Genomic DNA, 23,416 nt, shown 5'->3' with positions numbered 1-23,416 from the left:
AATACATGTGGTATTTGGCTTTATTAAATTTGTTCTTGTCAGGAAACTTAAGATTTTTAACTGGAAAAGCTGAAAATGTCAGGGAATTTAAGTGATGAAGAGTAGGAACCCTGGTAAATGCCATGGGATAGTTGTTCATGTTATACTCTTCTCTACCTGCACTTAAAAATCAACAAACAACAAAAACCCTTTAACATGAAGTCTTTTTATTTAAACTTATAATGCTTCAGTCAGTTGACTGAAAATGTTAGAAGTTTAAATAAAAAAGACTGAATCTTAAAGGGTTTTTATTGTTTGTTCATGTTATAATTGCATATCTAGTGGGTTGTTTATATTTGTAGAATTAGAATAGAAAATTCTTGAAAATATTTAAAATTTCCAGAAATTTTTGTAGTCATTATTATTAAAATTTAAATATAAAATAAATTAGTGAACTTCAGAAATATATGTTGTTAAAGTGATACATTTAATTTCTAGTGAAGATGAAAGTTAAGAATCATGTATTATTGACATAATAACGTAGAATAAACATCACATATTATATTAATTAGAAACAACAATGATATATATTATCATTACTTCTGAATTAATAATATTTCTATAAGAATTATTATTCTGAAGAATTACATAATTTGAGGTTTCTTGTAAATGTAGGTTATCAATTGTTTTATTTTTGTTATTCACCAATCTAATCTGACATTGGATTATGAAATCTTTGAATTGAAATGTGAAGAATATTAGAAGCTTCCTAATTTGTCCGAATATGCCGTTATGTACCCATGTAAATTTTTATGCTTTAAGTAAACATTAGTTCTTGTTGTTGTTATTTTTATTGTGCAGTGGTTGAGATAATAGCTAGTATGTCTTACTCTTTAACTATGACTTTTCCCTGGCATGCAACCCAGGATTCACCTTAAAAATTAAATATCCAATATCTTTGCTGAATTGTATATTTTAACGTAATAGAATACAATTTTATTGAGTAGAGCTATACTAAATAAAATTGTAATAATAAGTAATAAGAAAATGAAACAAATATCCTATTTCTAAGACAATTGCCTCTGTGATATACAGGTATATCTCGAGTTACGTCTTTCTTGATTATACGTCTTTTGTCAAAAAAATATATGGAAAAATAAAAATCAAGTTTAAGTCATTTTATTTGACTCTACATCTGTCCACCACAAATATTGAAATTGTAATATCACTAGAAAGTGTTAAAAGCACATAAAATCATATTAAAATACATACATTTACAGTAATTGTTAATATAATCATCATAAATCCTATAGAACAAAATATGAAAACATTTGTGACTCTGTGTTGTCATTTTATTTAGCAGTCTTTAAGAGTTCAATATTGGCATTTTCCATGGTAGTTCCAATATCTATAGTTTGGCGTCGTTGTCAGTGCCACTCGTTATTGGTAAATTTAACATAAATTAGTTTATTTTATACTGTTGCAAGATAATTTTAATAACTGTATTTGTTATTTAACCTTACAAAATCATCTTATTTTATAATGTCTTAGAGCAAACTACATTCACAAATAAAGAGTCTGCGATGTACTGTAAACATCGCCAAATTGTAAACATGTATATTTACAAGTACTGTATGTACATACTGTACATGTATTTGTAAATTTAGNATATGCATTCATAAATTTAGATTACTTTTTTTCCTGTACTATATTAAAATTTATTTGTTTGTAAGCTTAAAATAGATTCTTATTAATTATATATTATTAAAAATGCATTTATAAATAAAATACAGAACTGGGAATGGTATTTGTGGTTTAGCCTAGTGACAAGTAAATTCGACTTACGTCGTTTTTCGACGTAAGTTGCCTCTCCTGGAACCAATTACCGACATAAGGCAAGGTATACCTGTATTAACTCACAAGTAGGATTGTCAAGTTAGCAGAAAATCTGCTAAATCTAACTTTCCTGTACGATTGTGTAGCCTGTAGATTTGGTCTACAGGCTACACAATCGTATGTGTACACAAATGCTTCCAAAAATTTCAGTTGGCATATGAGAAAACTTTTCATTACATTTAGTAAATTTTGGCATGCATGCTGAAAAAGGTATAAACAAAATGTACAACAAAAGCAACACTCATACCTTTCATACAAAAGGTATGAGTGATTGCTTTTGTTGTCTATGTTGTTTTTTAATCTAATTAGCACATACTCTAATCTGTAAAAGAAAAATTAAATTACTAAGTTAAATTACAATTCAGATATGAGTTGACTCTACAACTGATCCATAGTGATTACTGATTTTAATTGAATTTGCAATTTAAATTATATATTGGGTTTAATACAACATGGTTAATATGGTTATATTATTTGGTACTTATGATGGTAAATTAGGCTTATGTGATATTAAGAAATCATAAATAATTTTAAAATATCAAATTTCTATGTTATAAAATTTAATGTAGTATTAGTTATATTTTAAGTTTTGTCTTCACCATTTATCAAAGCATTTAATTTTTTAAATAATTGAGATCAGTAATAATTTTTTCTTATATTATTATATATGTAATTTTTACATATGTATGCATATTTTCTTTTTGTCTTGTATATATTTTATGTTTATATTCTATGCATTGTAAATAAATTTAATTTAAAAGTTTTTATTTTATTATATATATAATACAATCAATTTCATTAGGTATGGATTAAGAAATAGTCTTCTTATTACCCTTGCTCCAACTCATCATGCTGATGAAATTCTAGGAAATATTGAATCTGTTTGTTGTATTACAAATAATATCAGTACTAAACATGCTCAAATTGGAAGTTTTCAGGTAAAAGAATGCTGTACAAAAGTTTAAATATTTTAATATTTAATTTACATTTTATTTATGTGATATGTATTGTTTATGGTGCAGTAAAATCTGTTTATTTTAATTAAATATTGTTATCAGTCATTTAATGTTCTCAAAATTAGCATGTCTCAAAAACACGAGTTGAAATACACGTATAAAATTTCATAGGTGGACATAGGCTGCATATTATTCCGTTAAACATTGATATAAATTAAAAGATATCATCTAGGGTTAAGGCTTTTATGTCCAACAGATGATGGAGTACAACGCCCCAAGTTTGCTTTTCTGTGAGGCATTATGCTTTTCTGTGAGGATGAACTAAAGCAGATCATCTTCTATCTATTTATATAAATAAAAATGTAATGTTCGTTTGTTCCTACCGATTCCTTTGAAATTTTCACACAACGCTGCATTCAAATATGCACGTGTTTTTATATAATACACATGTCGAAATTCCCCCACTGGGGGAGAGGGACAGGATTAAGGCTTACCGTAAAGAACTCTGCTTCTATTTATACTATTTTAGATGCGGTTTTTTGCATTTTAATAGGGTACGTCAACAGAATATAAACTAAAAAGGAATTTTTCGATCTTCTCCCTGCAGGAGAGAGGAACAGGATTAAGGCTTACCGTGAAGAACTTGGCTTCTATTATACTATTTTAGATGTGGTTTTTTGCGTTTTTGATTGCGTTTCAATAGGGTACGTCAAGAGAATGTACACTAAGAAGGGATTTTTCGAAAAATTCCCCTCTATGGGGGAAGTGCTATACATTTATAATAGATACATTTTGAGCCACAACAACACGTGGCAGGGTCTGCTAGTTTTTTATAAAACTCACCCCTACTCTCAAAATTAAGTTTTTTTTGCCATTTTATAATAATTAAAATATAAAAAGTTTTAAAAATAAAATATGATAACAGATGGCGTCATCAAATGTTGCCGGGAAAGTTAAGCAACTCATTGCTGGATTTTTGATCATGANTCAAAATTAAGTTTTTTTTGCCATTTTATAATAATTAAAATATAAAAAGTTTTAATAATAAAATATTATAACAGATGGCACCACACATGCAATTTTAAATGTTGCCGGGGAAAGATAAGCAACTTCTTGCTTGATTTTCTACCTTAGTTATGTGCATTTAGCACATAACTAAGCACATAGTAATTAATAATAATTACAATTAATAAATCTTAAAGTTATATATATATTAAATTGTTTTAACACATCTTTTTAATGTCAGAATTCAATTAGTGAAATTTGATTATATTGAATAAGCAGAATTTCACTAATTGTAGCTTTACTTACTTATCCTATTTAATAATATCAATGAGTTATTGTTATTGTTATTGTTATCAATAAAGCAAGTACCAAACTTCTTAAAGGTGGATTATATCATGTAAGAATATTGGCAACAGTTTTGATTTTAATTTAGAAGTTATATGCATAAATAATGTTTATTAACAGCTATATTGTGAAAATCTTTCAGTTTTTAAATTTCTAAATAAAACAATGTAATTTTGAAATAAAACAGTACTTAAAAACTTTTTATTTATTAATAACAAGTGATTGTATTTAGCACATTAACCAATGCCATAATTATTGAATTTTATGAGATATATTGTGGCATTTGACTATTAATATTATATTTTAAAAATATTTTTCAACTTAAAAACATTATAGTGTAACAATATATTTATGAAAATGGAAAACTTTTTGTTTAAACTGAAATAAGATATCTTTATGTGTAATTTATTTATTTATTTATGATATTTCACAAAAATAATAATTATAAAAGTGAAATTTGTTTATTATTATAGGTGATTAATAATCTTTTATTGAAAGATTTAACAGATAAAGGATTATGGAATGAAGATGTTAAAAATCAACTAATTGAAAATAATGGCTCAATACAAGTAATGAATTTAAATTATTTCATAAGATAATATAACTAGATAAGTGTGTTTATAATGAATGTTCTTTGTTCCAGAATATTGATTGCATTCCAGATGATTTGAAACTTTTATATAGAACTGTTTGGGAAATACCCCAAAAAGTAATTATCAAAATGGCTGCAGATAGAGGTGCTTTTATTGATCAAAGCCAGTCGATCAGTATATATTTTAAAGATCCTAATTATGGAAAGATGACCAGTATGCATTTTTATAGTTGGAGAGCTGTAAGTAATAACTGATATACAAGATTATATACAAGTTATAAGTTTTAAGTGAATATGTTCACAAACATTAATAAGAAATAATGTAAAATACATGTATAAATACACATTCATGTACAAAACAGTATAATCATTCAATCCATAGATACAGCAAAAGACAAATAAAATAAATAGCAGAAAACTTATATGAACATTTTCAGACAATAATAATATTTTATTAAAAAGCACAAATTTATGCAAAATATGCAGACTCCAAAAATATATCAGTAGCATGGTATTGTTTTTGTTGGAGTTTCTGGTATGTATTATGGATGAGATGGAATGAGTACACAAGAATAAAACACATTGGGATGGATATGAAAACTACACATTATACTAGTATGAAAATGTTTCTTTAATATTAAGAATCATGGGCAAGTTATAACAAGAGAAATTACAACAAATATATGAATTGCAGCACCAGGGAGCAGCATAATTGGCCCCTAACACTTTACCACTTTTTCAAGGAGGGTTATAAAGGTAATCTTAGATAACAAGGAGGTGTTTGAAGATGTGTAAAATGTAATGAAAGAGAAACTAGTTTGCTATGAGAATGTGTAGGGAATAAAGGATGATTTTCAGATGAGGGAATGTTCTAATGGGATGCAGATAATGAAGAATTCTCATTTCTCAGAGGTTCTTTATCATTCTATCAAAAGTGCAGGGAAGTATCAGGAAATACAAAATTATTTGGGACACTTTTCCAGCTGGTCAACATGTCATTTTCATTGAATATCATTAGCAAGTTCTGTTAAATAAGTAACAGGAAAGAACTTTTACAACTTTGCCTGCAATCCAATATGAATAATTGTAATAGTCTGTTGTAAAAACACTTTTGAAAAGAAATGACTAAGTTTTTTTCAGAACCATACATTATGTACTGTATAGAAGAGTCTAGTCTTTCACATGATTTCCTTCCAAACATAAGCTCACTTAAGCTTTTTATTGGTTGAGTAGTGAGTAAGTAGTTCTATAAGTAGATAGAAAGGGGATTAATGCTTTGTTAAATTACATTCTTGCAGCATTTTCTTTATATATTTTTTTATAGATGATTTAAATGTGCTGATGAAGCCTTCTATCATACCATTGGTGACAGAATGGTAGGGAGATGAAAAGGTTTGGCAAATACCATTTCTAGCCAAAAAAAGATCTGAATTTTTTCAATGTGAATTTGGGACCATTTTTCAAATTGTTTCTATAATAATTAATATTAGTCTATATCATTGCTTGCTTTGCCAAGCATCTTTATTTCAAAAATTGTTGTCTAATAGCCATAAGTAAGTTTCAGGATTATTTATCCCTCTCTTTAATATGATGTATTTTTCTACATTCTATATTGCAAGAGATTTTGAGAAAACAGTACCTTGATGTCTGAATGTAGTTCTAAAATTACATTTCTTTAGAATTTCTTTTACACAAAAATTCTGTTACTGAAAAATGTAAGATTTCCAAAATTTGAAACAGCATTTTTATATTTAGTATAAAGTTTTAATGTATTCATCAGTAACAGCATCCCAATTACATCTAATTGCCTTATGAGTGATAAAAGTGTTATCTGAGCAACATGCTTTGACAAAGGCTCCATTAGTAAAAGGAAGTGAAGTAAGTTGTAAACTAAACAAGGAAGTAGCCACTTTATTAGTAGAATTGTCAGAAAATATTTTATTTGTCATATTCCTAGACAGGAAGTCCACAATGAAATTATGAGGAATTGCAATTGATGTGAAGTTATAATCATTTAGGATGATACTCCAATTTCTGACATCATTTTGACTATAAGAGTCAGCGTAGAATGACAACCTAAGAGGTATCAACAAAACTTTTTTATGAAAAAAAAATGATTGAAAGTGCTTCTCAGTCTGAGAGAATTTAGATTGAGTAGGTATTAATGTGGCATTTACAAGTAGAATTGGAAAATTGATATTGCCAATAATGTGAAAAAGGGCAGTTCCAATACCAAACTGCAAAATACCTATAGACTAAAATCTTTATATGGATTGTAATGAACAAGTAGCTTACATCTTTTAGTATTTCTTTAGCTGCTTGGAATGCAAGGTTATGAACCTTAGTCCAGCTCTAACCTGTGCTTTTATGAAATATCTTGTAAATATGTTGGAGGCATTCAGGAAAGCCTGATACAAATTTGGAATAATAATTTAACATTCCCAAGAATGAACAAAGTAAATGGATGTCATAGGGCTTATCTGCTTTAAAATAGGGTCAGCTTGGAATGGATGGATGCAATTTCTTTAGATAATTCAAAATACAATTTAATGAATTTCTGGAGAAATTTGTATTTACTCCTTTTCAATTTTAATATCTTCTCTTGCATAAATTGAAAGAACTTGTTTAATATTTTCTAGGTGATCTGAACAGCTGATATCCAAGAGACAACAGTGTCAAAGTAGGGCATGACTTTATCTTATATGAACACACAATTCTTTTTAAGCCTTAATAAGTTTTCTGTGGATTTTTTGAATTGGCAAAAATTTTTTAGTAATTTATACGGTGTGGACAAATTTGCTTAACAGAATAGCAATTTTTTTTTTCTATTGTCTGCAATATCTGAAACAAAGAATAATTCTTCTAATTGTTCTATGTATTCTACAATTAACATTTGAATCTTATGAATCGACATTAATTATATTCAGCACAAAACACATCCAAGAACCATAAAAAACTCCAATAATTTTCTTAGCAGTCATTGTAACTTAAAAATGGAAGGAATGTGACTTACAAATGGTGACAAAAACAATGTATGAGCTTGAACTGAGACTTATAATTCGTTTTGATTATGAGCACAAATAATTGAAAATCCAGAAATTTTCACCAAATTATTGGTATGTATTTAGAATGAGATGGAATGATTACACAAGAATAAAACAGATTGGAATGGATGGAAACTACACATGATATCAGTAGTAAAAATGTTTCTTTGATACTAAGGATTGTGGGTAAAATATAAGAACAATTACAACAAATATATGAGTTTTAATAGTAGGGACAGCACAGTTGGCCCTGAACATAACAGTTTAACCATCTAGGACAATTCATTACTATTTTGCATGATACTGACAATGACAATTTTACAAATATGTCACCCATAGATGATTTTATGAAAGGAAGAATTATTAAAAGGCTAAAAGTAGGTCAGTCACAAATGTGCCACATTTCTGAATGTGCCACAGAACATATCTAGACTTTGGGCCAGATTTCAAAGAACAATCTGTTAGATGACAACCAAGAAGTGGATGACACCCAAGAATTACATTCCTTAACAGGACCGCTGTTTGATGTTAACAGTGCATTGTAACTGAAGAATGTGTGGTAGACAGCTCTCTGCAGTTTATCTAAAATAAAATGGTTATGGTATCAGTACATTTTCTAAGCTTTTACAGCTACAAGTGCAAACTTGACTGGCACCCCAATTTTTAAAATTCTGTTTGCTCCCTCACACCAAAACATGGTACTGAATTCTTTCATAGGATTAAATTCTCACTGTCATCACTGCCCTGGAATATTTTTCCTTTCAAATAAATTTGCACTTAATCATTTTCAAATTTAAAAGTAAATTTATTTAAAATTTCACATTTTGAAGAATTTAAAGCAACTTTGATATTTATTGCATTTTTATCAAAAGATAAATTAAATTCATGATTGGTGATTAATGGTTACATTTAATCATCATTTTAGTGCCTTTTTTATTCAAGCAAATGCTTATGAAAATTTGGCCACCAGAATCAATACCCTGACAATTGACCAGATAAATTACTGTTAAACAAAGCTCTGTATGGTGTTGCTGTCTCTGATTTTACTAAGGGATAAAATCAAATAAACGGACAACACCATAAATAAAAAGTTTACTAATTGAATTTTTCATATTCATCAAGCAAAGTGTTTTGAGCAGTGACAAACTGCCTAGAAAATATTGCTTGACTTGCTTATTATTTTATGTACTTAAGGACTGAGGAAAACACTATGCACACAACTGCCTCAACTTATTACAACAAATTATGTATTGGTACTCTGCTAGACTATTGTTTGATTCTTTACTTGCTGCTCCACTATGTACTGTACATAACCTTAGAATTCGAGATATGGTATATTTATAGTTACACACACACTCTCTCTCTCATGTGTGTACACATATGTATATGCTTTTTAATTTTACTAAATATAAGATGTATGTAATATTATATTTTTTCTTTTTTTAAGTAATTTAACTATTTTAATATTAATTTGAAATCTGTAGGGACTGAAAACTGGCATGAGTAAACTCCATACACCACAGTCATCATTGTTTAACACAAAATCTCCAGCAAGATCAAAAATATATGATAAACAAATAAAAGATGAAAGTATTTATCTGTAATTTAAAATTGAGAATTCTATGATACATAACTGTATACAGTGTGTAGACACAAACCTAGGTTCTCTCTCATATGCTACATTTAAATTACTGTATTATGTAGCAGATGTGAGATGTAGTCAAATACATTATTTGTGTTACACCCTGCACATTTGTAAATATTTTTATTCAGATTTTATAAAATGTAAATGCAAATATAACTAATAATGACTTTTATAATATATGTTTTTTATATTTGTGAATAAGATTTTCTGTGTTTTTAAAACTGAATTTGTTCATTTTTATATTTGTATTTGTTCAACAAAATTTTTAATAATCAAAAACAAAATTCAAAAATTTGTCAATATTAATGTTTTTCATTAATCTTCATTCTGGATATCTTGGCATTTAAACATTAATAAAACACCATGTAAATACTTAAAACTTAATTATATTAGAAATGTTTTCATTTTAATTTAAAAATATCTTCAGCTACATTCACCTTATTGTTTCTTAGTATTGGTAGTAATGATATTTCAAATTATAAATTTGTTATTTTATAAAATTAAATTTGAAAAGTCAATCATGTGGACATTTTAATCATTAAGATTATACCTAAGTTGAATAATGTAAATATATGAAAAAAAACTTATCAAGAAAACATTTATAATTTTAATTTTTTAAAGTAAATTTTAGGATTCACATTATTTGATTCCAGAACTTTTAATCAAAGAAATAATCATGAGAAATTTTCAGTTTTTTTGACATTCTCAATTTAATTTTTATTTACATACAAAAGAATTTCATACTACTTTTTGTTATTTCTACACCAGGTAATCATATTTTTTAATATCCATTTGAATGTGTTTAATATTTATACAATTTCACTTACACTAAAAATTAACTACTGTTTAATTTTATAGATTTTTCTGAAGGGAATTAAATATAGTAATTTCAATTGTAAAATTTTATTCTCTTAAAGTTATCTGTATTGTTGCTCTTGTAAGAACGCCGATTGGGGGGAATTCTATTCCCTACCGTCGGGATGGTCTAAGGTCTACGCGTATGTGGGTGGCGGTTTTGAAAGGCAGCAAAAGACAAGTGTTTCACAAAGAAACTGTTTATTTTTGACAAATATGTTTACATAGAATTATCAAGATCCTGGGGTTCAGAGTTCTGTGAGTTGTCTTCGGAAGTGTCTTTCCTTTCGTTCCAGTCCAACGCTGACAGGGCCTCGGGGCGGTGATACTTCAATGTTTGTAATTGGGAGATTCAGCACAAAAAAGATGAATGGACGTACAATAAGCGGAGAGTGAACGAACACCACTGGTAGACTAGAGAAGGCCACCTTTTGTCCTTGAAATTGGTGTTTTTATTTTTTTTTATTTTTGATGTTGGCTTTTTGTTAATTGGACAGACCTTACATCATCGTCTTCTAATTGGTCTTCCACCTGTCTCCAGGTATAAATAGAGCTTCACATAGTTTGCGGGAAAGGTCGATGGAGATGGTTTATCTGACACCATCTTTTTGACTCTGATCGTGTTTAATTGTTGACTATGACACCTATGCTCATTTTGATATTTTTTCTAGTTCTGCATCTTAACTTTTAATATTTTAAATTTTCTTCTTTTATTTTCTAAAATTTTGTTTTTCCTGTTATTCTTTATGAGCATTGACGTCAAAGTCCGGTGTTGCCGATTCGACACTTATATAATTTGTTTTCTTGACGATTGAACTTAACAAATTTTTTCATATCTTTCCTTTTGGGGGAGGCTATGTCCGTGGCCTCACACTCTAATCCAAAGCTTACTATTAGATTATAGTTTACATCTATTAATCTTTATACTTTGACTAATCCTGTATAGGTTCAGGATGAAATGCAAAATATGTAAACTTTCTGTAAATGTTTTGAATCTCTAGGAGTGTTTCTGTAAGCAATGATTTATAATATTCCAACTTATGAAAATTTTCATTTAATAATTAGAATCAAAACAAAATTGATTATAAAAATTATATACTGTATTTTTAATAATTGTCATATATTGTAAAGCTAATACATTTATTTTGTAATTGTACATGTATTTAAACATTTCATGCTTATTTAAAGATTAACGCACTTGTTATTCATTTATGACGAATGTAAAAAACAAAATTTGAATACATATGTAATAAGTTGTTGCTGGAATATACAAAGTTACTCTCAGAAAAACCAATACTTAAGAAATTTTTGTATGTAAATCTCATAACTACATTTAAATGGTTTTAGGCCTGAGCAGAATTAAAGTCATGTTTACATTATGAAATTGGACAGTAAAATCAGCAAGAGGATCCCTTCGTAATGATTAAACAAAACTCGTTAGAAAAAGGTTTCATTTTATCATGAAAATAGTCAGTTAAAAATAATTATGGAATTATGAAAATACTTCCAATTGTCTCATTAGTCCAATAATTATAAAAATAGAATTTATATTGTTGCACTACATTGTAAGAAGCAGTCCCAAAAATGCATCTTTGTTTGTTTTTTGTAAAAACACCTTGGAAATTGACTATATATTGGATTATAAGTAGCACATGTTCTGTTATGTAGCCATTTAAAGTATATATCTTACATACAGTTTAATAAAGTATTTGTAAAATTTATTCATTAAGCATTACAAATATGTTTAAGTTGACTTAAAATTGATCTTAGACTATGCTTCAGCTTCACATTTGTGTTTCTTAACTATCATCTGAAAAAACATCAATTTAAAATTTTTGATTTATTTTTAAAATAATGTTGAAAGTAGATTTTTTTATTTAAAATATTTTTAAAGTTAAAAAAACTAATTAAAAACTTGAACTTACTCCTTCCGATTTGCATGTAAAACCTTCTACACATGGACATCCAAATCTGTAAGCATCTTTATTTTTTACTTTGGCTGCAATACCAATGCATTTATCACCTGGAACAAATAAAGTATAAATAGGATTCCTACATTTTACTCAATGCAATTTTGTTGTTATTCATACTTACCGTCTTTTGGTCTATCCATGCAAAGACCTTTTCCAAAGGTTATCATCACACAACATTGTGTCTCCTCACAATCTTCTGATTTCTCACAACCTTTAGCATCAATTACCTATAAAAATACTTTAAATGAATATTTGCAGAGATATTTTAAAATCTTACATTATTCATTTTTTTAATTGTTATATTCAAAGTTTTCAGGCTGAATTCTAAAAGATTAGATAACATTTTCTTGATCTAAACACTGATAAATGTTAAAAGAATTTAAAATAACACGCCATTAATGTTACAAATAATTTATATTCGTTATCGAGTGTCAGAGAATTCATTTATTGATTTTTAAGTATCCTTATGAAATCAACACAGTGGTTTCACTTGACGGACATGGAAAATAAAATAGTCTCCAGTGTATTGAGATAATATAAAGTATAATTAAATTTAAAGAAGATTCGAAGTATATTCTTTAATATTTTTTTTTGAAATTTCAAGTGTTGCAACTTATTTTTCGTGGGAAAAAAATATTTATTGCTTCTTCACGCTTGTCAGGAGCCAGATTCGTTTTGATTAACGATCGTCTTAATGTTTTTGGCATTTTTATGAGTTGGCCTAGTGTTGAAAATTCGATCAGTAACACAAAAAATTGGTAATAGATTTCGATGAATTCCTCTTCGGCGACAGATATACTGAATCGATGTGATGTAACCGAGCCTTTTCCTTCGACGGATAGTAAATCTCGAACAACACTCTCGTACGAATCTTCTGACATAAGCTTAAACCTCTTCCAAACCATAAAATGGGCTGCATAGTTACGTAACGATGACATATAAACTTTAAATGGTGATATAAGAGGAATTTTGAGTAGATAAAGCTAAAGTAAAGATGTAGTTTGTTGGAGAATAAATATTTTAACGGTTTTATAAGATGAATAAGTAAGAGATAAAACAGAACTGTTTATATAAAAAGAACTCCATTGATTTATTAATTTTTCTACAAGAAAATACAATGCTCGAAACAATGCACTCGAACTTTCTAGGATAAACAATTTGATGAATTTATAAAGCTTATGCATCTTGGTCTCGATCAAATATGATTTTTTTTTTCTTTATTAACAAGCTCGATTCTTTAACTGTTTTAAAACAAATACGAATATTTTAGGGTTTTAAAAAGGCTATTTTCATGGATAGCCAGGGCACAAAAGTAAACTATTCCTGCTCGTAATTGTTTGCTGATTTTCGTTTTCTGAAAAATAAAATAAAATCAAAATAATTCCATTATTTTAATTTTGATTTACTAATTTATNATAAAAATTTATCTTGGGATCTGTTTGTTTCTGTGAGAAAGTACTTAGCATTTTTTGATAATATATATTTACTTTTACTTGGCATATATTAATTAATTATCTTTAATGATTATTCTATCTCAATATAATTAGATTATAATAAAATCATATCTGTAGAATATCTAAATGTGTTATTGTTCACACACACAAATTTTAATTAACAAGCTTCATATGGCAGATAACACTGTTAGAAAAATACTTGCTTAAGATGGTTTTAAATCAAGGGCAGTATATTACTCTGAACACAGTTATGTTTGATCATCTAGCATACTTTAGGGAAAATTTCAAATCCAACTTACTAACGTTCCAGTCAGTAACAGATCTAGAAGGACCAAATGGAGGAGCTAACTGAAAAATATTTGAACAAATATCTTTTATTAATGTTTATCCATGGCCGAATAGATAAAACCATTTATCACTGGTAGTAACTATTAGTGGTCAGTTCCAGAAACGAATCCAGTTGGGTCGAAAAAAACTAGGAAATTTTTCGGGGGACCGTCACTCACCACCCTGTCCTCTATTGTGGGCTTAGCCTAACTCACCATTGGCTTGAAAAAAGGCTCAATAGTCTAATTTATTTGTTGGAAGAGCCTTTTCCGAGATAAAAATATACTTGGGTTTACTGTTGCTCCTTAATTTGTATATAACATGCATTTCAAACAAATAAAATTTTAATAGGTGGTGAAAACACCTGGTATGAATTTAATAGGAGATACAGTACAGTCTAAACCAGGGGCGGGCAACCTTTTTCTATGTAAGGGCCACATTTAAAATTTTAAACTGACACGCAGGAGAAAAAAAGAAAAACACGTGGGTAAATCACAATTATTTATTCATATATGATTGTAAATTAAACCTTAATAAATAAAATTATGTGTTTTTCTAATTTTATTGCATTATATTAATTTTATAGCTTTTACCTAACTTCGGATCATATTAAGATAGCAGATAGTATCTTTTATGGAGTAATAAAGAGAGATTTTATGATCCTAGCATGTAATTATGCTAAAATAATTGTTACTGATGTAGATTGAACTGAAATTGGAATACATAAATGTTTTTTTAGGTGTTTTTCATATGAAAGCATATTATTCAATGTTGAACGAGTATATGAATATCCACTTGACACTGGTGGTCGGGCAAAGTGAATATACTCTCATTTTTCAACTATTCTGTTAATCGTCATTAATTTCAATTTAGTAACACAATTATCATGCATAGACGAAATCCTACCCTCTAGACTCCACAATGAAAACTTGAAAGCTTAGTAATTAAATTATAAAAATTGTAAGGGGAAGTATGTTTGTTTATTGTTATTATTAATGTATTTTAATCATTTTTATTCAATAAATTCATATTCTTTTAAATAACGAATTATTTTAAATCCAACTAATGATTGTTTTTTTTTAATTAAAATGTTTTTATTTTACTTATAATTAGTTATTTCTCTTTAACGGAATAATAAATATATTATCACCAATCTAGAATGATATCGACGTATCGCATTGCATCTGTTATATCCGCGCCTAGCATTTGATATATCCGTTTTCACACGAATCCGGTTAAATCGTGCCGTTCTAAATTATCAATTTATTACATAGATTACAACGTACTGTTTGTCCACTATATGTTATCTATATTAAAATTTAATATAGATAACAATTATCCGGAAATATTAATATTCCCGGAGTAAGTTAAATGATGGTATCTATGAAGAAAGAAACCATTTTTGTTCCGAAAACTGACATACCGACAATAGCGGATCCAGAAATCTTTAGAGGGATTGCCGAAAGGATTACAAAATTTTTTAATACCTGAAGTAATCGGCTTTACCTCAGAAAAAGCTAGAAGGGAGTGAAGATTCTCTATGCGTACCCTCTGAATCTGCTCATTTATCGACATGTAGAATGGGTCTTGGATATAAGAATTATTCCCTATATTATCCAGAGATGTTCAGACTATGTTGTAGATAGTCATTCGATGTCTATAGTGATTCCACTTCATTACTTCAACTATTTTATGAATTTAACGGTAACAATTGGTAGTATTTTCTTTCATGTTCACAGAGGTTCTGCGATGACATTTTTTTGGCCTTATAGTATGTCTCTAATGAATATATTTTGCGATAGAACCGATCTCACTGATGAAACCTATTTTCCAGAAAAGCTAGCTTGGTTTAATTTAAATACATGGAAAAGGCATTAATTCTACGTGGCACAGAAATTAACGTGGAAGATCAAGAAAGCGTTTAACATTGGTATGGTTGTATATTGTATGGAGAAGATCAAGTGGAAAATAACTATCATGAATTACAGGATAAAGTGGCCAGCCTATTAAACCAGTATTTAGAAAAGTAATTTAAGTTACATTTTAATACTATATAAATATGTAGAATCCTGACATTGTGAACAAATCTGTCACTTAGTGCATAAGCAGAATCAATGTATAAGCTTTTTGTTTTAAAGTACTTCCTCCTTCTCTGTTTAGAGCTTCGTCTATTTAGTTAAGTTATGGCAATGCAACACTTGAGCGATCTGCCTGGGGGATGCCTTCCGGGAGGTCTTTTTAAGGGAAACTGGCCCCCTATTTAGTCGTGAAGACAACCCGGAAAACTCCACGTGGCCAGCCCATACGAGCGAGACGCGAACCCGCGACAGAATAAGAAGACCGCTTGGCCACTGGTGGGCCTTCGTCAGTAATAAGATATTAGAGCGTAAATTTCAAAAATGTTCTGGAAATTTTGATTGTTTTATGAAATTCCGATCAATTAGTTATAACTGAGAAAGCATTAAATAAAGTAGGTAAAAGAACCGTACTTTGAATATAAAACACTTATAAGGTTGTTCTGAATTATACATTGTCATTCATCATCCAAGTACCGTATTAAGAATTTTAAAAAATCTATGTATATTACAGTAATAATAAATATTAATATTGTCAGAATTTTAATATTTTAGTAAATAAACTAAGGTACTTCAACTGTACCAGTAACTGGTACAGTTACAGTACCTTAGTTTAGATCTGTTTTATGTTTGATATGTTGAGAAAAATCTAAATATATCAATATAAACTTTTCTTTATAAAAAAAGCTATATTAATTTAATTCTCTAACAGTAGATGGTTCAGCCAAACAGTTTACGTTTAAATAATTCATCTTAAAATTTTTAATTTCTAAATGCAGTAACTGGCAATGTCAATTGCTGGTACAGTTACCTCATTTGAATGGTTCTTTCTTGAATAACCTCACTTGAATAGTCTTCATTAGTAAATAGCCTCATTTGAATGGTTCTTTAATTAATAAAAAAAATAACTCGTAAAATTGACTGATTAAAATTTTTGTTTTTGTATTGCGCAAGTATCGATAATGCAACACGGTAATTGCATGGTAACTCACAAGAACCACCAATGCAACACGGGTATCTACCAAGGGAGATGTCTCTCGGGAGGGCTTTCAGTGGGGAAACTGGTAACTAGTTATGTGTTAGACACGTGAAGAAAATCCTGAAAAACTCCACGTGGCCGGTTCGTTGGTCAAGTACGAACCCACAATCGACTGCTTATATTCGGTTGTTTTATTCACTTGGTCACTGGACACCAGAAAATTTGATTAAACGGAGCGTAAGCAGAGTTCTGCGTAAGTCAGAAAGTGTTTTGTCTGTGATCGAAGTTTAAAGCAACCGAACGACCGATTTTTCGTAGATATGTACAGTACAACTTGGCAAGAGCGATGTCGTGGCCACGCCGAAATTTTGAAATTCGATCTAAGGGGCGAGATATTCCAGGTTAAACTTTGCCAAATCGGTTATAAGTTAGTCGCCTACTACGTGTCAATCGAGTTTCCTATTGCTGTCAATTTACTTTGATCTCTGCGACAATTTTTTTTTATTTTAGATTAATAAGATCTGTTTTATACCCTTTGATCGCACAGTTTTAGTTTTCTGCGCCGCGGAGCTCAGTTTCGTTTTCCTAGAAAACACCTAATCTGCCATGATTTGAGCCAGGATAGGTAATAATTGTTTCTTGTTTTTAATAAAATATAGGTAACACTTAATAGAAATATTTTAAGTGTTTTAGAAGTATTAGTGGTACTCACATTGCACCTCTAATGGCTTCATTTCTCTATTTAATCGATCCTGTATCGGACGACAGAATGTTTCGGGAGTGGTCTGGCCAGCGTCGTCCACAGACTATGAAAAAGGGGGCACAAGCTATAGCAAAAGGGTATGGTACATTACGCAAGGAGCTTCAAACTCTATGACTCAATGTCGGATCAACGCTCCCACAAGTGACACTGCTTGCATTCGGGGCTAACTTGGCCCTGAAAACAAGGAATGGGGTTTTGGTCCAAAATATGACGAAGTTGCATGGGTCAATGAACAAATATTGTTCGTTAGTTTCTTTTATATTTGCAGAATAAACTACGAGTCACAAATTTTCTGTTGTTTGGGACCCTCTTGTGGATTAGGAAAAGGGCAATTGAAACGAAAAGGTGGGGCACGGATTACAGGCTAGATTCCGACGTTTTTTACAATGGGAATTGTTTTTCGTGGATGATTGGCTAGTTTAATGGCTTTATTCCAATCTCTCACCCAAACTGTCGATCATTGCGGGTCAAGTCTATCAAAAGAAGAGAAAATTTAAAGCTACAGTTTGTCTATGGAAAGAATCAACTTGAGCATCAGCCATTGATCACTTAGTTGTGACAAGTTACTTCCTGTTTCTCCCTCCATCACGCGTAACGTTGCACTCAAGTCGATTCTTTCCATAGACAGACTGTAGTAATTTATACCCTGTGTTGAAATTTGCGAAAAATATAGTCTAATGTGAATTGCTACGGTCAAGAAAATGTAACAATCTTTGACTTACTCGATTTAAATAAGTACATAATTTATATCGAATCTGATTTGAAATTTTGTGGTTTTCGTGGTAAATTAAGATCGTTCATATCAGCTTACCATATAATACATTAAACATCGCGTAAAAAAATCTAATCGCATGTTCTTTACAATGCATGTTCTCGTTTATTTTGTGGTCAAATCAAATCTCTTGAAGATAAATGTAGATTTTTTCGAATTAAAATTTATTGTAAGTTTGATTTTTATTATAAAAACATCAAATATCACCCACAAAAACAATGTAATTCATATTTTTTTCCTATTATCTAACAGAAAAGTAAAGCAATCTGTGTTGTCACTATATGAAGATGTATAGGGTTACTGAGTGCACTGAGGCTCATCATTTCTAAGTCATCAGCACAGCAGATGAGACTATTATCAAAATTAGGTTACATATAAAAATTTAATGGAACTTATTATATAAGAAATTATTTTAAATTATGAAATTCTATTTTTTTTTGTTCAACATAATTTTTTAGTTCTTTATTTATTTTCCTGTTTAAAAGTTTTTGTAATTGTACAGAATTTTCTTCTTTATGTAAAACTAAATTATGTTTTCATTTTCTGTTCAGCGAGTTGTAATAAACCATTGTAGTCGCGTTGTAGTTTCGTTTAATTAATATCAGATGGCGCGAGTAACTACTTTCGTCCCTAGAGTATGAAGACACCTAAACCTACTTATTATAGGCGAATTCCGCCATGTTTACTCCTCAATAAAATGTTTTTGTATTCAAGAAAACGCTTCAGTTTTTTTTTTCATATTAAAAGACAGAAATCAAGTAAATAACAGCTGATATTTAAGTCCTTAACAGTAGCGTGAACTCCAGGAACTCCGTGTCCTCTTATCTTTGTAAATAAATTTAAAAAAAAGAAACACAAATAACTATAGGAAAAAAATTCGAATGTGACAAACACATTTATACACACGTATACACAATATCCGAGAGTTTACACACCTCTATACCATTGCGAATGATATAGAGGCAAAGTAAATATAGATGTGCATGTTATAACTTGGGCCCACCTACGCTTCTAGCTACACTACTGGTCCTTAAAAAGACAGTATTAAACATGTATTAAAGTACTTTTTTTAATGTACCAGTCGACCCCCCCATAACACTGTTGATTATTCCGTTTTATATGAATTCCATGTTGTACGAGTCACTTAGATTTTACATATACGTGTTCTGGGCTGTCGACGGCTCAGGTATTTGTAAAATCTAAGTGACTCGTACAACATGGAATTCATATAAAACGGAATAATCAACAGTGTTATGGGGGGGTCGACTTGTATATAGATTTTCATTGATGTCTTCATTTCTAGAGTTCAATTCGCTTAAAAAAATAGCAAAGTTTTTTAATAAATACGTTATTTAAAGACATCTACACCGTTCGCAATAATTAAATTTTAATTAAATTAAGAGAAAAATTGTCATATTTACAATTAGGGCAATAACATTTGAGTAGAGTCCAGCTTATTTATAATAGTATATAAAAAGAAAATACTTTAACTGATATTTTTAAATGTCTTTACGACGAAGGAAAAAAACTGCTATCAACATTAATGAGATGGGGGATTTCTTTCATCATTCTTGTTCTGGAATAAGGATTACATAACATCCCTACACTCAGCTTATTACTCGAGTTAGCTATAAAGCCTAGGGAATCGTTAGGAGGAAATATATATATATAAGTTATATAGCTCAAAGGGATAATTCTCAGACTTATATGATGAATGGATACAATTCCTACTACAAGATCCATTTACCACGTTTTGATTACCATCCGGGCACAGTCATTGGTTTTTAGAAATCGTTTTCTCTGCAAGAGATCGTTAAATCAGATTGGTGTGTGACAAGTCAGGACAAAAAAAAACATGCTAACGTTTAATAATCATTCATAATACCTGTACTTAAAAAAATCATTAAAATTTACAATGTTCTATCTAGAGAAAAGAAATTGTAAATAGTATTTCGTGTGTATGGGGGGCACGATTTTGTTTACTCTTTGAAACTTAATAACTCCTGTGCTTTTTGTCGAAAATTTCTGAAATTTTGCAGGGAGGTTTGTTTATTAGGGAGATTGATGCTATTAAATTTTGGTGGCTAAAAGTCGAGGGGGTGGAGAGATAGAAGGGGATCTTTTGTGGTATCTCGAGTAGGATACGATTTTACTCCTTATTAGAGTTTAAAATTGGTTTTTATAAAATCATATCCTGAAAATTAAGCTTTTTGCCATTTTATAATAATTTAAAAATATAAAAAAAATGTTAGTAGTAAAATATCATAACAGATGGCGCAACACACGTAGTTTTAAATGTTGCCGGGAAAGTTATGCAACTCGTTGCTATATTTTTTAAAAAATAACTTCTGAATTTAGAGAGAGAGAGAGTCATCATGTTTTCGAATATATTTCAAAAGATACATTTAATTCGCTTTGTTGATAGTTCAATATATTACATTAAACTTATAGATATAGATACTTAAATCGTAGTATAACTGATATATATATAAAATATATTTTTTAATATTAATATTAAGAGAAAAATCACTTACATTGCAAGTTTCCATAGCAACAGTTGCAATCCAGAAGAGGAGAATATAGAGATTAAAAGGTATTAATCAAAATTTCCATATCTGAAGCGGAAATATTGCAGTTATCTATCTCCATTATAATCGATAATTTTTACTTAAAGAAAGAAATTCTATTAAAGTAATGCATTTTGTTTTCGTAAAAAAAAATTATAAAATTGTTTTTAGTCTGTTTTATTTAGAGAATCTCTTAAAAGTCATTTAAAATTTATTATTGTACCACATTTTTCAGTGAATATACATGTACAATTGGAAGCGTATACAATAACTTCGAACGTGATATCGGGTATGAAAAAAATTTATTTAAAATATTATTTTTATGTAAAAAGTTTAATTAATATAACNGTTTTTAGTCTGTTTTATTTAGAGAATCTCTTAAAAGTCATTTAAAATTTATTATTGTACCATATTTTTCAGTGAATATACATGTACTGTACAATTGGAAGCGTATACAATAACTTCGAACGTGATATCGGGTATGAAAAAAATTTATTTAAAATATTATTTTTATGTAAAAAGTTTAATTAATATAACTTCTAAACTGAGCCAATCATTGATAATTACAGAGAAACTTTCTCTAGAATAATAATAAAAACAAGACAAATAATAAAATGAAACTTAAAAGTTTGACTTGTGAGATTTTTGTAGTTATTGTTATCATAAATACCTCACCTACTGCAGATTTTTATTTAAGAAAAGAACCATTTTGGACACTTTCGAAGATGTAGTCTGCTTTTTTTCCCGTCTCAAATCCAACCTGTCAAAGAGGCATTGTCAATACATATAAGAGGTATTCGTAGTATTCGAATTTATCTTTTTATTAACGTTATACTTTCTATACTATTCGAGTAAATTCCCATCTCTATTATCAATACTTTTCCTATATTTGAAATCATAATATTTTTGATTATTTTCGTCCTATTTTTTTCATGCTTATAATGGGTTTGGCCAGGTATGTAATCGAGACAGGGGGGTTTACTATAGAATGATCGTAATTGTAATTGTTGTATGCAAATATGTAAATTATAATTAATCGAGAATATTTCATGTAAAATGACTAGTAATTGCTATTCTATTGTGAGTTAACATGTCTTAAATAATGAAATCCTTTATAATTTTAATAGCTATTATATAACAATAACTTAGAAGAATAACTGAATGAATTGTGCGTAATATAACAAAACGACAGTCGATAATTGATTAAATTTATCCTATGCAATAAATGCTCAACACGTATTTCCATAGCCACAGTATGCACCAATGCAAATTTAAAGTATGCCAAGTATTGTTTAATCTGTTTATTTCCAATTCGTCGAGCAGATGCCATCAATTATTCACATACAATTTGAAAATTGGAAAATGCAGTCATTTGGAAATTGAAACTCGGGCAATTATGCACGTTGTATATAATTGGATCTGACAACGAGAATGACGCCCCCGAAGATGAGTCGTTCACGTTTTCCATTATAACAACACTTTCTCGTTTCCGCCTAATTTATGCATTTTTATTTCGAATATCTTATGTCTGATTTGTTTATATAAATTTTTCTATCATTAAAATAAGAAATTTCGTCTTGTTTTACGTATTAAAAATGTTTAATTTTATATAATAATAATAATAATAAACTCATCTTACATATTTTATTTTAGAATAGACACACACACACGGTTGTTTTTTTTTTATTAGTAAATTATTTATTGAAGTGCAGCTCGGACAGTGACGAAGATTGGAGCAAATCTCAGGGGAGTTTTTTTTTTAATTCGCGTAAAAAATAAACAATATATAAAAGTTTTATTACTTCACAATTCTTTAAAGTAAACTATATAAACTGAAGAAACATTTTTTACATTATATTATAATATTTTTATTATTTAAAAACATTATTTTAATGAAATAATAAAGCGCATGTTAGCAAGAATCTCAGGAGGGTGAACTTCTGAATTTACTCTTGATTGTATCATACAAATTTCTAATTGTTAGAATATAGAGAAATCTGACACTAGTATATTTACTATAAAGATAAGAAATATATATATATATACCATTTTACACTTATAGTTTCTCTTGAATAAGGATGGTGGATATAGTTCTAGAGGAAATTCAAGATTGTTTATTAAAAAGTTTAATTTTTTGTCGTTCTGCAAAGTTTATTGTTGCTTTAGAAACTCGTAAAGAACCTTTAGTA

General features: G+C 29.0%; 1 protein-coding gene and 1 long non-coding RNA gene across 2 annotated transcripts in view; one reads left to right on the top strand and one right to left on the bottom strand.

Moving 5' to 3' along the window:
* LOC111623540 (ribonucleoside-diphosphate reductase large subunit-like) overlaps nt 1-9,634 on the top strand; it is a 77,784-nt gene extending 68,150 nt beyond the window's left edge. Inside the window, exons 16-19 of the mRNA XM_023366148.1 lie at nt 2,678-2,813; nt 4,655-4,750; nt 4,825-5,013; nt 9,302-9,634. Of these exons, the coding sequence (XP_023221916.1) occupies nt 2,678-2,813; nt 4,655-4,750; nt 4,825-5,013; nt 9,302-9,421 (541 nt within the window). The 3' untranslated portion in view covers nt 9,422-9,634. The remainder of the gene's footprint in view (nt 1-2,677; nt 2,814-4,654; nt 4,751-4,824; nt 5,014-9,301) is intronic.
* A 2,379-nt stretch (nt 9,635-12,013) lies between these two features.
* On the bottom strand, nt 12,014-12,544 carry LOC111623550. Its single transcript, XR_002756446.1, has 3 exons — nt 12,412-12,544; nt 12,243-12,340; nt 12,014-12,127 (listed from the first exon to the last, which is right to left on the bottom strand). It is a non-coding gene; the product is annotated as an uncharacterized LOC111623550 (long non-coding RNA).
* Nucleotides 12,545-23,416: the final 10,872 nt, after the last annotated feature.

The sequence above is a fragment of the Centruroides sculpturatus genome, unplaced genomic scaffold (assembly GCF_000671375.1).
Source record: "Centruroides sculpturatus isolate CEXI.00-Female unplaced genomic scaffold, Cexi_2.0 scaffold288, whole genome shotgun sequence".
Lineage (NCBI taxonomy): Eukaryota > Metazoa > Arthropoda > Arachnida > Scorpiones > Buthidae > Centruroides > Centruroides sculpturatus.
This window is presented reverse-complemented; position numbering and strand designations above follow the sequence as displayed.